This window comes from Rattus norvegicus, chromosome 12 (assembly GCF_036323735.1).
Source record: "Rattus norvegicus strain BN/NHsdMcwi chromosome 12, GRCr8, whole genome shotgun sequence".
NCBI classification, from domain to species: domain Eukaryota; kingdom Metazoa; phylum Chordata; class Mammalia; order Rodentia; family Muridae; genus Rattus; species Rattus norvegicus.
The window spans coordinates 26,325,826-26,337,867 of NC_086030.1; the positions used below are offsets into that span (position 1 = coordinate 26,325,826).

Sequence of the window (12,042 nt, forward strand, 5' to 3'; positions counted from 1 at the left end):
GTATCCGAGTTTGAGTCCCGGCTGCTGGTCTACAACAGAGGGAGTGCTGGAATGGCAAAAGTTACGCAGAGAAACCCTGACTTAAATAGCTACGCCAAGTGGTAGTTGGCCCACTAAGTGGAGTTTCAAACCCCACGGGAGGGAAGTAATTCTTCCACTGGTCTTAGGAATAAAAACAAGAGATGCTGAGGTAGCTTTTAATGAAACCAAAGGAAATCCCAGCCACCCTTCCTGAGGCCTCCAACTACCAGCGACTCCTCAGGACCCACAACCATAAACCTCCAGAAATTCTACCCCATACACCTTGGTGACCACCCAGAACTACAATAGACAGCCTAATTAGAATATTTTTTCAGCTTTGAGCTTGTTATGTAGAGTTTTTAAGTATTTATGTGTACGTATCTGTACACATAGGTGTTCACGGAGCCAGAGGACGGCATCAAGTCACCTGGAGCTGGAGGTACACATGGATCCCAGCATACATTGTGACCCAATGGATGTGAGTGCTAGGATCTGAAATCGGGTCCTAACCTCTGAGCCTCTCTCCAGCACCTATACACTTATGCCTATCAGTGCTTTGCTTCCACAGAAAGCAAAATGCCCATGGAGGTCAGGAGAACCAATCAGATCCGCTGGAACGGAAGTTATAGATGGCTGAGAGGTATGCTATGTGGGTGCTGGGACCTGAGCCCGTAGTCTTCTACAAGAATAGTGTCTTATTCACTGAGCCATCTATGTAGCCTCAGATTTGTTGTATCTGTCTGTCTATCCATCGATCTAAAACAGGGTCATGCATAGCCTAGAAAAGCCTCCAACTGCTCAAAGTCCAAAAATGACCCTGAACTCCTGGATCCTCCAGTCTCTACCTCCCCAAGGGTTAAGATCAAAGGCATGAGTCACTGCTCCTGGCTTTAGATAGGTAACTTTCCATCTGCTGACCTGAAGGAAGGGAACAAGAGGTCCCCTTTCCTTCCCTACCCCACTAGAGTCAGATTCGTGGGCAGTGTAACAGGATTCCTTGATACCCTAAGGAGTCAGTCTGAGAGCCTACCTGGCTCTTTCAACAACTCCCATCTCCGTATTGATCTCTTGGAGTCACATCACACAGCTACTCCTGGACAGCTATGTTGCCCAAAGCAGGAACTACAAGTCTACATAAGTACACAAACCAGCTTAGCCTCTCACCATCTAGATGGCGGCTCGCCAGAGGTCCAGCTGTGTTTACTGCATTACGCGGTTAGCACACGTGTGCAATGTGACGTCTAGTCACCCTGCCCCCGATACAACCAACAATCCCAAGGCGCCCCACCTCAGACATAGGCGTTAAACCACACTCAGAACTGAGCTTCTTTTATTGAGGAAGGGATACAAGGTAGGAAGAGGTGTGACACATCCTGGTGACACCAAGGACAATAGCAGCCAGGGTCAGGAATGCCACTGTGGCCAAGCCTAAGCCGAGAGCCACAGAGGTTTGAGCAGAAGAGGTCCAGCCCTCCACAGCCTGGTCATTTGCTTTTCCAAGGAATATCAGGGGCCCTACAGTGACATCAGCTTCATCCGTCACTGTGAAAAACCAGAATATGGGGAAGGTTTTTGTTTTGTGCTTAGTGCTGGAGAATCAAACCAAGGTCCTCAGGAATGCTAGACAAGAGCTCTACTTGATGAACCATACTTCCAAGCCCCTCACTGGGGGATTCTAGGCAGGTGCTCTACCACTGAGCCACGCCCCAGCCCCTCACTGGGGAATTCTAGGCAGGTGCTCTACCACTGAGCCACGCCCCCAGCCCCTCACTGGGGGATTCTAGGCAGGGGGCTCTAACATAAAGCCTTTCTCCCAGCCTTTCATGTTTGGTTTCATGGGTTTCCCTATGTAGCCCAGGCTATCCTTGAACTGTCTTTCTCTTGTCTTAACCTTCCCAGGACTGGGGTGACAGATGTAAGCCATCTCTCTCAACTTGTGTCAAATTCCCAAGGGTTCAAAGTTGGCAGAGCACTGCCTCCGTGGATTTGGATAAGGGATCACCAATCATCCACACGTGCTCTCCTACCCCATAATGTCTTGAGAGACTCTAAAAGTTGACAGAACTACCCCACAAGCCACTGGGAAGAAACACTCAGCACCCTCCCTCCCACTTGAGATTCACTACTTATCAGACCCAGAAGACATTCCCTAAGTCAACCATCTCAATGGAGGAAAAGGAAGTGACAGCAGATGTCTTAAAGAGGAAGAGGAATAAATGTCCCATGCCTGCGACATACCGTGCCTGCGGTTTCGAGAAACTAGCGTGGACCACTGGGCTGGTTCATGGGTCTCGAACTCTGAAGAGCTTGAATTACTACAGTTGCCATTGCTGCAGCAATCACAGATGTCAGCATCGCCCTCTACTGGTGACCAACTGAGTAACAAGACAAAAGGCTTAATTAAGCTCAGATAGGGGCAATGTTTGCCATTGTGTTATTGAAGAGAGGTCGATGTGAATAGCCTTCTGGGTGCCTACACACACTGAGAGCCTGGTCTCCTCACCTCTGGGAAGTCTTGTTGAAGGAACAGGCTTTGTTGAGCTTATCGGGGATCTGGTTAGCTGGAGCGACTTTGAGATGGCAGGTGATGTAAACCTGAAAGAGTTGTGAGTTTGAAGAGGGGTCAATGACTTTTTGAATATCGCAGGACGCCAGATGTAATGGCACAGGCATTCAAGGAGGCAGGGCAGGCAGATCCGAGTTTAAGGCCAGCCTGGACTACAGTGCAAGGCCAGACATAGTCGTGAAGTGAGATCTTGTCCAAAAAAAAAAAAAAAGAGCCAGGCAGTCCCAGCAAAGGTAAGAGGTAGGCGGATCTGAGTTCAAGGCCAGCCAGGACAGTCTACACAAGCGCTACTATAGAGCTCTAGGCACAGCTTAGCGTTCACCCTTTTGAGACATCACTCACAGCCAAAGCACAGCAGCGGGTCCTGGGACCAAATTCGTCTTCCATAGGAGTTCTTAGCTGTTGAGCCATCCTCTCAAGCTTGGGACTGAACTTGTTGTTTTAGGGGTTCTAGGTGGAGGGAGACAGGGTCTCACTACATTGCCTTGGCTGGCCTTGAACTCGAGATCCACCAGCCTCTACCTCTGGAGTGCTGACATTAACAGTTTGTGTTACCCTGCATGTGTGCCAGCTATTAAGCTTTTTATTATTACTAATGATAATATTACCGTGTGTTTTGCCTGCATGTATGTCCGTGAGCTACAATGCATGCCTGGTGCTTAAGGAAGCCAAAGAGCATCGGATCCCTTAGAACTGGAATTACAGATGGTCGAACCACCATGGGGGCTCCCGTCCTCTGAAAGAGCAGCTGATACTCTTAACCACTAAGCAATCTCTCCAGCCCCTATTTTAACCAGTTCTCAAGTTTAAGCAGCACAAACCCTTACCTGCCAGGGCCTCTCTGAACCCATAACTTCATCTACCTTTGTTACTTTATTTCCACCACGGTCAGCTGTTAGCTTAAAGGAAGCAAGTGGGGGTTGGGGATTTAGCTCAGTGGTAGAGTGCTTGCCTAGCAAGCGCCAAGGCCCTGGGTTCGGTCCCCAGCTCCGAAAAAAAAGAAAAAAGAAAAAAAAAAAAGGAAGCAAGTGTGGAGCAGCAGAACATTAAGGCAGACTAAGGGAGGTTCAGGCTTAGGCTTGGCTGTGGGAAAATTACCGTATTTCTGGAGCTGTTGGCGAAATGGAATACGTCCACTGTGAACTGCAGAGTCTCTGGCCGGGGTCTAGGGACTTGAAATGCTGAAAAGCTCTCAGATAGACCGTCCACAAGGCATCTTGGAAGGGAAGAAGAGAAGGATAGAATAAAACAGCTAAGGTGATCTCATTACCAAAGGGGACGGGAAGCCAGGTGTCTTAGTTTGCTCTCTGTTGCTGTGATTTAAAAATTGACCAGTAGGGCTGGAGAGATGCCTTTCGGGGGGGGATTGGGGGGGCTAAGAGCACTGGCTGTTCTTCCAGAGGTCCTGAGTTCGACTCCCAGCAAACCACATGGTGGCTCACAACCATCTGTAGTGAAGTCTTGGGCCCTCTGTCTTGCAGGTGTACATGCAGAAACTCATACATTAAATACAAAAATTGGGGCTGGAGAGATGGCTCAGTGGTTAAGAATACCCAACTGTTCTTCCAGAGGTCATGAGTTCAAATCCCAGCAACCACATGGTGGCTCACAACCATCTGTAAAGAGATCCGATGCCCTCTTCTGGTGTATCTGAAGACAGCTACAGTGTACTTATATATAATAAAATAAATCTTTAAATACAAAAATTGGGGGTTGGGGATTTAGCTCAGTGGTAGAGCGCTTGCCTAGGAAGCGTAAGGCCCTGAGTTCGGTCCCCAGCTCCGAAAAAAAAGAACTAAAAAAAAAAAAAAATTGACCAATATGCAGCTGGCCGGTGATGGTGTGAGTCTTTAATCCCAGCACTTTGGAGTCAGAGGCAGGCAGATCTCTAAGCTCGAGGCCAGCCTGATCTATAGAAAGTCCCAGACGGCCAAGGCAACACAGAAATCCTATCTTGAAAAAAACCATAACTGACCAATAGCAACTTGCGGGGAAGCATTTGTTTGGCTTACAGGTTTATCACTGGTGGAAACCAAGGTAGGAAGAACTCAAGGTACCTAGAGAGCAGGAACTGAAGTGCAGACCAGAAGGAAAGTAACTTAAGGCTTGCTCAAGTCAACATTTTTGGGGAATTGAACTCCGGACCTTTGCAAGAACAGTCAGTGCTCTTAACCACTGGGCCATCTCTACAGCCCTCAAGTTAACATTTTTTTAAATTATTTTATTCTTTGTGCATTGATGTTTTGCCTGCATATGTGTTGGATTCCCTGGAACTGGAGTTACAGACAGTTGTGAGCTGTCTGGGGTTTGAGTGAGTGCAGGGGATTGAACCTGGGTCCTCCAGAAGAGCAGCCAGTGCTCTTTAACTGCTGCGCCAGCCTCTCAGTTACATTCCCCACCCCACCCCCCCACCCCCGAGCTGGGGACCGAACCCAGGGCCTTGCGCTTCCTAGGTAAGCACTCTACCACTGAGCCAAATCCCCAACCCCTACATTTTTCTTTTTTTTTTTTTTTCCGGGGCTGGGGATCGAACCCAGGACCTTGCGCTTCCTAGGCAAGCGCTCTACCACTGAGCTAAATCCCCAACCCCCCTACATTTCTTATATAGCCCAGGCCCACCTGCTCCAGTAGGCTGGATCCTCCTACCTCAATTAGTAACCTAGAAAATGCCCACAGTTACTTCAGTTGAGGCTCCCACTTTCCAAGTGTGCCAAGTTTTTAACAGCTTAACAGTCACACCAGACAGAGTAGCTCACACTTTGTGATCCTAACACTCAAAGGGCTGAGTGAGACAAGGACTTTTGACATCAAAGTTGAAGGAATTTTGTGAAAAGAAATCTACTTGAGAGCAAAAGATGAAGAGTCAATCTGACCAAAATGCTCACATATGAAAATGTTATAACACCAAATTCATCTGTTAACATATGCTAATAAGATACTTAAAGCCAAAGGACAATAAAATGACTCCCCAGAAAGCAGTCCGGGCCTCACCCATGGGAGTCCACGATGAAGTGATGGGGGGAGGAGTTCTGGCCTGGCAACGGTGAAGGCGTGGCCACGCAGTGGTCCACAAACAACTGCAGAGGCAGGTGGCTTCCGGTCTGGACTTCCGCCTGGAGGTGGGCTACCTCTCCCAGGTGGAAGGTGGGAGATGATTTCTCAGTATTCCAGTCCTCTGAAGGGGCACAGAGAGGGGCTAGAGACAGCCCAGAGGCATCTGCATTCCCCTACCAACTCCTCCAGCCCTCTGACTCACCCTCCATCAGACGAAGAGAGAAAGCCAGTTTCTCCTCCGAGGACACAGTAGCGCTGAAGGGAACCCAGGTGGGTTGGATAGGGTGGCTGCTCACATTGCCCTGCCTGTGGAAAAAAGACAGCAGGTGCTTCCATAGAACCCCATCCTGGAGCACATGGATGTGGGCTTTGGGACATTATAATATCCCTACCCAATTACAGAGACCTCAGAGATGGATAAACTCAGTAGCCCGGCCAAGGTCCCCAAAGGCTGGGCCGGTTCCTTTACCCCCTGAATGCCTACATCTGACAGCAACCAAACATTTCAACCGTGGGGACAGACACTGAAGCATGGAAAGACAGGGCTGAAGGTAGAAACTCCATTAAGTAAGCTGAAATCCAATCTCTTATCTACTTAGGCCCTGGTAAAAGGCAAACGGAAGACAGAAGTTGCAGGGCTGTTAACACCCATCACTCTGGAGGCCGGGGCAAGACTGGGAGTGCCCCATTCTGACTCCCATTTCAAAAAGGACATGCTGGAGACATAGTTGATAAAGTGCTTGCCTAGCATACACTCCACCCCCAGCACATCATAGACCATGTGTAGGTAATACACGCCTGTAGTCCCAGCACTCAGAAGGTCCAAGCAGGAGAATCACAAGTTCAAAGCTACCCTGGTCTACAAAGCAAATGCCACGCTAACCAAGTATAAAGTATAGTGAAACCCTGTCCCCTAACCCCCAACAAAACCAAAAGCCCTCCCCCTGCATAATTGTGGAACAGGTCTTTCATCCCAGCACTCCAGAAAGGCGGAGGCAGGGGCATCACTGCGACTATGATAACAGCTCTGTCTACATAGTTAAGACACCCTCAAAAACAAACATTCATGGGGTTGGGGATTTAGCTCAGTGGTAGAGCACTTGCCTAGCAAGCGCAAGGCCCTGGGTTCGGTCCCCAACTCCAAAGAAAAAAAAAAAAAAACCCCAAACATTCAAAGGACAACCAGACACAATGAAGTATCCAGTCCAGATCCCCAAGAGGATGTCTAAGATGGGTATGACAACTGACCCATACCTGTAATCCCAGAGCTGGAGAGGCTGAGACATAAGATTAGGGCAGAGTCATGGCCAGACTGTCCCAGCCAGGCATATTCAACACTGTGACAAGAGATTGTCATCTATAGAATTCACCTAGAAAGCTGTTTTAGCCAGGCAGGGGTGGTGAAGTCCTTTAATCCCAGCACTGAGAGGTTAAGGTATATCATCAAGTTCAAGGTCAGCTAGGCTACACAATTCCAGGTCATCCTGTGACAACACAGAACAGAGCCAAATCTGCTAGCCTATACAGGCTCTAACCCAGCATTTAGGAGGTGGAGGCAGAAGGATCCAAGTTCGAGCCTGGGCTTCATAGAATCCTGTGCCAACTTCATTTCTCTCCTCCTCCAAAAGGCAATCAGTCCCTTGATACAGACCTGGCCTCAGATTTTCCTCCAGCAGCTGTCTAACCATTCACACATGGGACAATAATCAGCACAGCTGCAGAAAAGCACCCTTGTCAGAGCAAACTTCCTCCTTGCAGGCAGCCATATTCCAAATCCAGGAACCCAGCAGCTCATCCATTCCACACTGACCTGGGGTATCGGCACTCAATGGGGACCTCCACCCGGTTAGTCCTTAGGATAGACAGGCCATTCACAGGGCGAGGGTCGTGGAGCAGAAAGGTGCTGTACACCAGGGCGTCTTCTGTCACCTGAAACGAAGGTATAGTGTTAACCAGGTCCAAACCACATGCCCTGTGGATGCTTGCCTAGCCCATGGGAGGGTACAGGGAATCCAGCCTAGGAAGGCAGGCAAGACCCAGGTCAACCTGCCCTCTGCTGGCCAGTAAAATCAGAGCACTGGGTTAGAGAGAGCATATCAAGTGATTAGGGGCACTTGAGTTCAATTCCAGCCCCCATATAGTGGTTCACAACTGTTCCTAACCCCAGTTCCAGGGGATACAACCACCCCCAGCGCCATCTTCCTTCAATAACCACTCTCTAGTCACAGTGAAAGGAGACAATCCCATCCCTTAACAGCTCCATCACCAGATCACCCCCCAGCATCCATTGCCCTAAGCAAGCCCAAGGATGCCACGCCTCACCTGCACCCCGCTGCTGCATTCATGCAACTGGGCGTTGAGCCTGACTACGTCAGTATCCACTGCTACGAGGGGCTGACAGCCTTCTGAGCCAAGGGTGAGGTCCCCGGGCTGCACGAGCTTCCCTGTGCCAAAAAGGTCTCTACGGACAGTCACCACTAGCTCAGCTTCCTTACACTCCACCTCCACAGGTGATGAGGACCCCGCTGGGGTGGGGGTTCCACCCGGTAAAAGCCATTGAGTCTGGGGATAGCACAGTTCTGGGCCTCCGCACAGCAGGAGACACAGGAAGAGTAGACAGCTGGGCCCCATGGTGCTCCCTGGGATGCAGCCGGGCGCAGAGTAAGGGGCTGACTCTACCCGGTGTTGGTGTTCTTATATTACTGAATAGATCGCCCTCCCACCTGAAATCCCTCTACTTCTCTCAATCTTGGGTGGAGCCCATCAGCGGCACATTAGACCTGTGGCCTCAAACCTCATCTGGATCAACGATCAGAATCTGGGTTTTAGTTGTAAAGATACCCCACGTGATTCCTATTCTAGGTTTTTATTTGTTCGGTTGGTTAGGGGTTTTGCTGTTGTTTAGGGATTTTTGGTTTTGTTTTGGGTTTTTGTCTTCGGTTTTTGTTTCATTTGTTGTTTTTGCTTTTCAAGGCAGCGTTTCTCTGTGTAGCCATGGCTGTCCTGGAACTTGCTCCATCCTTAGACCAAGCTGCTCTCAAATTCAGAGATCTGCCTACCTCTGCCTCCAGAGATTAAAGATCTATGCTGATTAAAGGTCTATGTCACCACACCGGGCTCCTATTTAAGTTTTATTTTTTTTCCCTGCGGAAAACTTGGGGCTTCCTGAAAGCTAGCCAAGTGCTCTACCACTGAGCCACGCCCCCAGCCCCTCGGGGATTCTAGGCAGCCACGCCCCCAGCCCCTCATTGGGAGATTCTAGGCAAGCGCTCTAAGCTTTAACCCCAGCCTTCTTTCCTTTTCTTTTCTTTTTCTATTTTAAGATAGTTTTATTAAATTGCTCTTCCTGGCCTCAAACTCACTCTGTGACTTGGCAAACCAGGACTTCACAGTCTTCTGGCCTCAGTCAGTGACAAAAGGCCTGGGCCACCGAGGCTGGACTTTGCACATTAAAACCTGGTCGGCCATAGTTTCTCTCTTTCTCCCCATTCTCACTGTGTGTTCAGAGCTGTGCTGCTGGAAGAAGGAAGCTCACAGCTCCATCCGCTAAGAGTCATCACCAGCCTGAGGGGACCCTGGAGAGATACTTTGGAAGACACAGGGACTTTCTTAGAAACAGCTGGGGGATTCTTGCCAAGTGAAGACTTAAAGAGGCATTAATTAGGTGTCAAGAGAAAATATATGCCTGGAACTTCTTCAACAGCTTGTCCCTAGGGGTAAACTCTTCAGTTATGATCAACCCCTGCCTGTCAAAAGCAAGTCAAGTTCATTTATTTGTCTATTTTATTTATTCATATTTTTTGTACTTTGTATTTCAAGACAGGGTTTCTCTGTGTATTTCTCGAACTCACTGTGTGGACCAGGCTGGCCTTGAACTCATAGAGATCTACCTGCCCCTGCCTCAGGGTGCTGGGATTAAAGGTGTTTGTGGCTGCAGCCCCCCTTCCTCACTTATTTATCATAATTTTATCTTACTTTATTCTTAATGGGGGAATAACACAAAGCCCCACAACCACCAATCCTGCAGTCCTGTTTCTCAAATCTGGGGAACCTGCAGGGGTTGGCATATTTGCAGTGCAATGGAGGAGACACTTTCCTGAAAAAAGAAAGGAAGAAAGAAAGGAAGGGGGGGAACCCACACACATTCCTGATCATGGTATTTCTTCTACCAGGGAAATATCGATTTTTGCTTTTTCAGACAGGAGCTTGCTACATAGCCTAGGCTAACCTACAACTATTTTTTTTAAGATTTATTCATTTATTATATATAAGTACACTGTAGCTGTCTTCAGATACACCAGAAGAGGGCATCGGATCTCTCTTTTTTTTTTTTTTTTTTTTTTTTTGGTTCTTTTTTTTTTTTTTTTTTTTCCCGGAGCTGGGGGCGTCGGATCTCTTTACAGATGGTTGTGAACCACCAACCTACAACTATTGTAGGCTGACCTTAAATAAATAACAATTTCCCTAGCTTAGCTTTCCTAGTACCAGGATTGCAAGGTGTAAGTCACCACACCCCCATTTTATGTTAACTGATTAAAAAAAAACATTTGTGTGTATTGAGGGAGTACACACATGCCACAACATGCATGTGGCGGTTGGAGGACAACTTTTGGGAGTCAGCTGTCTCTCCATCCTGTGGGTCCCAGGGATCTAACTCATCTATTTGGGTATAAGGCACATGCGTGCATTTATGTGCTGAGCCATTTTTCCAGCTTCAATGTTTCTTTTTTTTTTTTTACTTTGGATAGATTAACCATGCTCCCGGACTATGGTTTTTCGTTTTGTTTATTTTACTTTTTAGAGCAGTCGTCTTATGATGTTGCTCGGTCTAGCCTTGAACTCTGGGCTAGAGTAAATTTTCTGTCTCAGCCTCCATATTTTTTGTCACCTCTTATCTTAGGCAACAACATTTTCCCCCAGTGGCTATATTCATGTAACTTTTTTAGGGGGACAACAGGGTCTTACTATGTATCCTTGGCTGGCCTAACGAATCAGAATCCTCCCACTGCTGGCTGTGAAGGTACACACAGTAGGGAGGCAGGTGGATTTCTGTGAGTTCCAGGCTGTCCAGCGTTACATGGTGAGCCTCTATCTCAAACAAACAAACAAACAAACAAACAAACAAATGAGGGGCTGGAGAGATGGCTCAGTGGTTAGAGCACCGACTGCTCTTCCAGAGGTCCTGAGTTCAATTCCCAGCAACCACTCGGGGTGGCTCACAACCATCTATAATGGATTTGATGGCCTCTTCTGGTGTGTCTGACGGCCTGCCGTAAACAAACAACATAAAACTCCCAACAACTCAGGAGGCAGAGGCAGGTGGATCTCTCTGAGTTTGAGGCCGATTCCAGGCCAGCCAGAGTTACTTAGCGAGATCCTGGCTCAAACAAACCGCTGAGTGCTAGGACTATAGGCGGGCCACCCTCCTCCCCACCCAGCTTTGATTTCTTATTTTATTTTTGAGACACTGAAAATAAAACTCAGGACCTTGTGCGGGCTTTGGTTTTAGTTCGTCTTGGCACAAATACCAAAGGACAAACTATTCACCCGAGTACCTCCGAGGGGCGATGCTCCCTACGTTCGTTTTATGGGAAGTGGACACGGAGCTCTGCTTAGGCAGAGGCAACTGTGTGAGCCAAGATGGAGGACACTCAGGTGAGCCTGCAGAAATGCTAAGTGCCTGGAGCCCGGGTCCTGGGAGAGGAGCCTACGAGGCTGGTGAGGTGGGCCAGGCAGGACCCTGAGGATGCCAGGCTAAGATTAGCCTTGGCCTGTGAGAGCATTGACATGCTCAAACAAGTACATGATGGGGTCAGCACTGGTTGGGAGGAGGGAATCCACGGCTATTAGATGTAGGTGTCTGCAGCACCTCTCCTGGCAGGAATTACAGACGGGCTAACGGTTCCTAGGAGTCGGGGCCTGGTCTTGGGACCCCGGCCTTGGGACCCCGGCCTTGGCAGGCTTGTTATCTGCCATTCTGTTTGCTAGTTGTGCTGGGAACAGAATGAGGAGGGCTGGAGATGGACTATCAGGGTTAACCTGTGCTTCGAACTCACATCCCCATTTCTCCCTAAACTGCGGTAACCTAACAGGACTGCAGGGGAAGCCAGAGATTTGTAAGGCAGGAAGGGGCGCGGGTGTGTGTGTGTGACACACTCCTAAAGTCACAGTACTTGGGAGACTGACGTTTGAAGGAGGATCACGTTTGAAGCCAGCCTGGGTTATATAGTAAGAGGGAGCCTCACAATAATAAACTAGGGGAGCTGTTGAGATGACTCAGCAGACAAAAGCGCCTACCTCACAGTCTGAGGAGCTTCCTTCAATCCCTGGAATCCACACGAAGAGGGAGACAGACTGGAGAGGTGGCTCAGTGATTAAGAGCACGTCTTGCATTTCCAGAG

At 48.7% G+C, this 12,042-nt stretch overlaps 1 protein-coding gene across 1 annotated transcript; it reads right to left on the reverse strand.

Moving 5' to 3' along the window:
- Window positions 1-1,335: 1,335 nt before the first annotated feature.
- On the reverse strand, window positions 1,336-8,301 carry Zp3 (zona pellucida glycoprotein 3). Its single transcript, NM_053762.1, is given in 8 exon segments — window positions 1,336-1,563; window positions 2,260-2,396; window positions 2,525-2,616; window positions 3,686-3,803; window positions 5,579-5,762; window positions 5,844-5,947; window positions 7,452-7,570; window positions 7,964-8,301. Coding segments are annotated over 8 exon segments (1,275 nt in total). The 5' UTR covers window positions 8,273-8,301; the 3' UTR covers window positions 1,336-1,351.
- Between the last annotated feature and the right edge of the window lie 3,741 nt (window positions 8,302-12,042).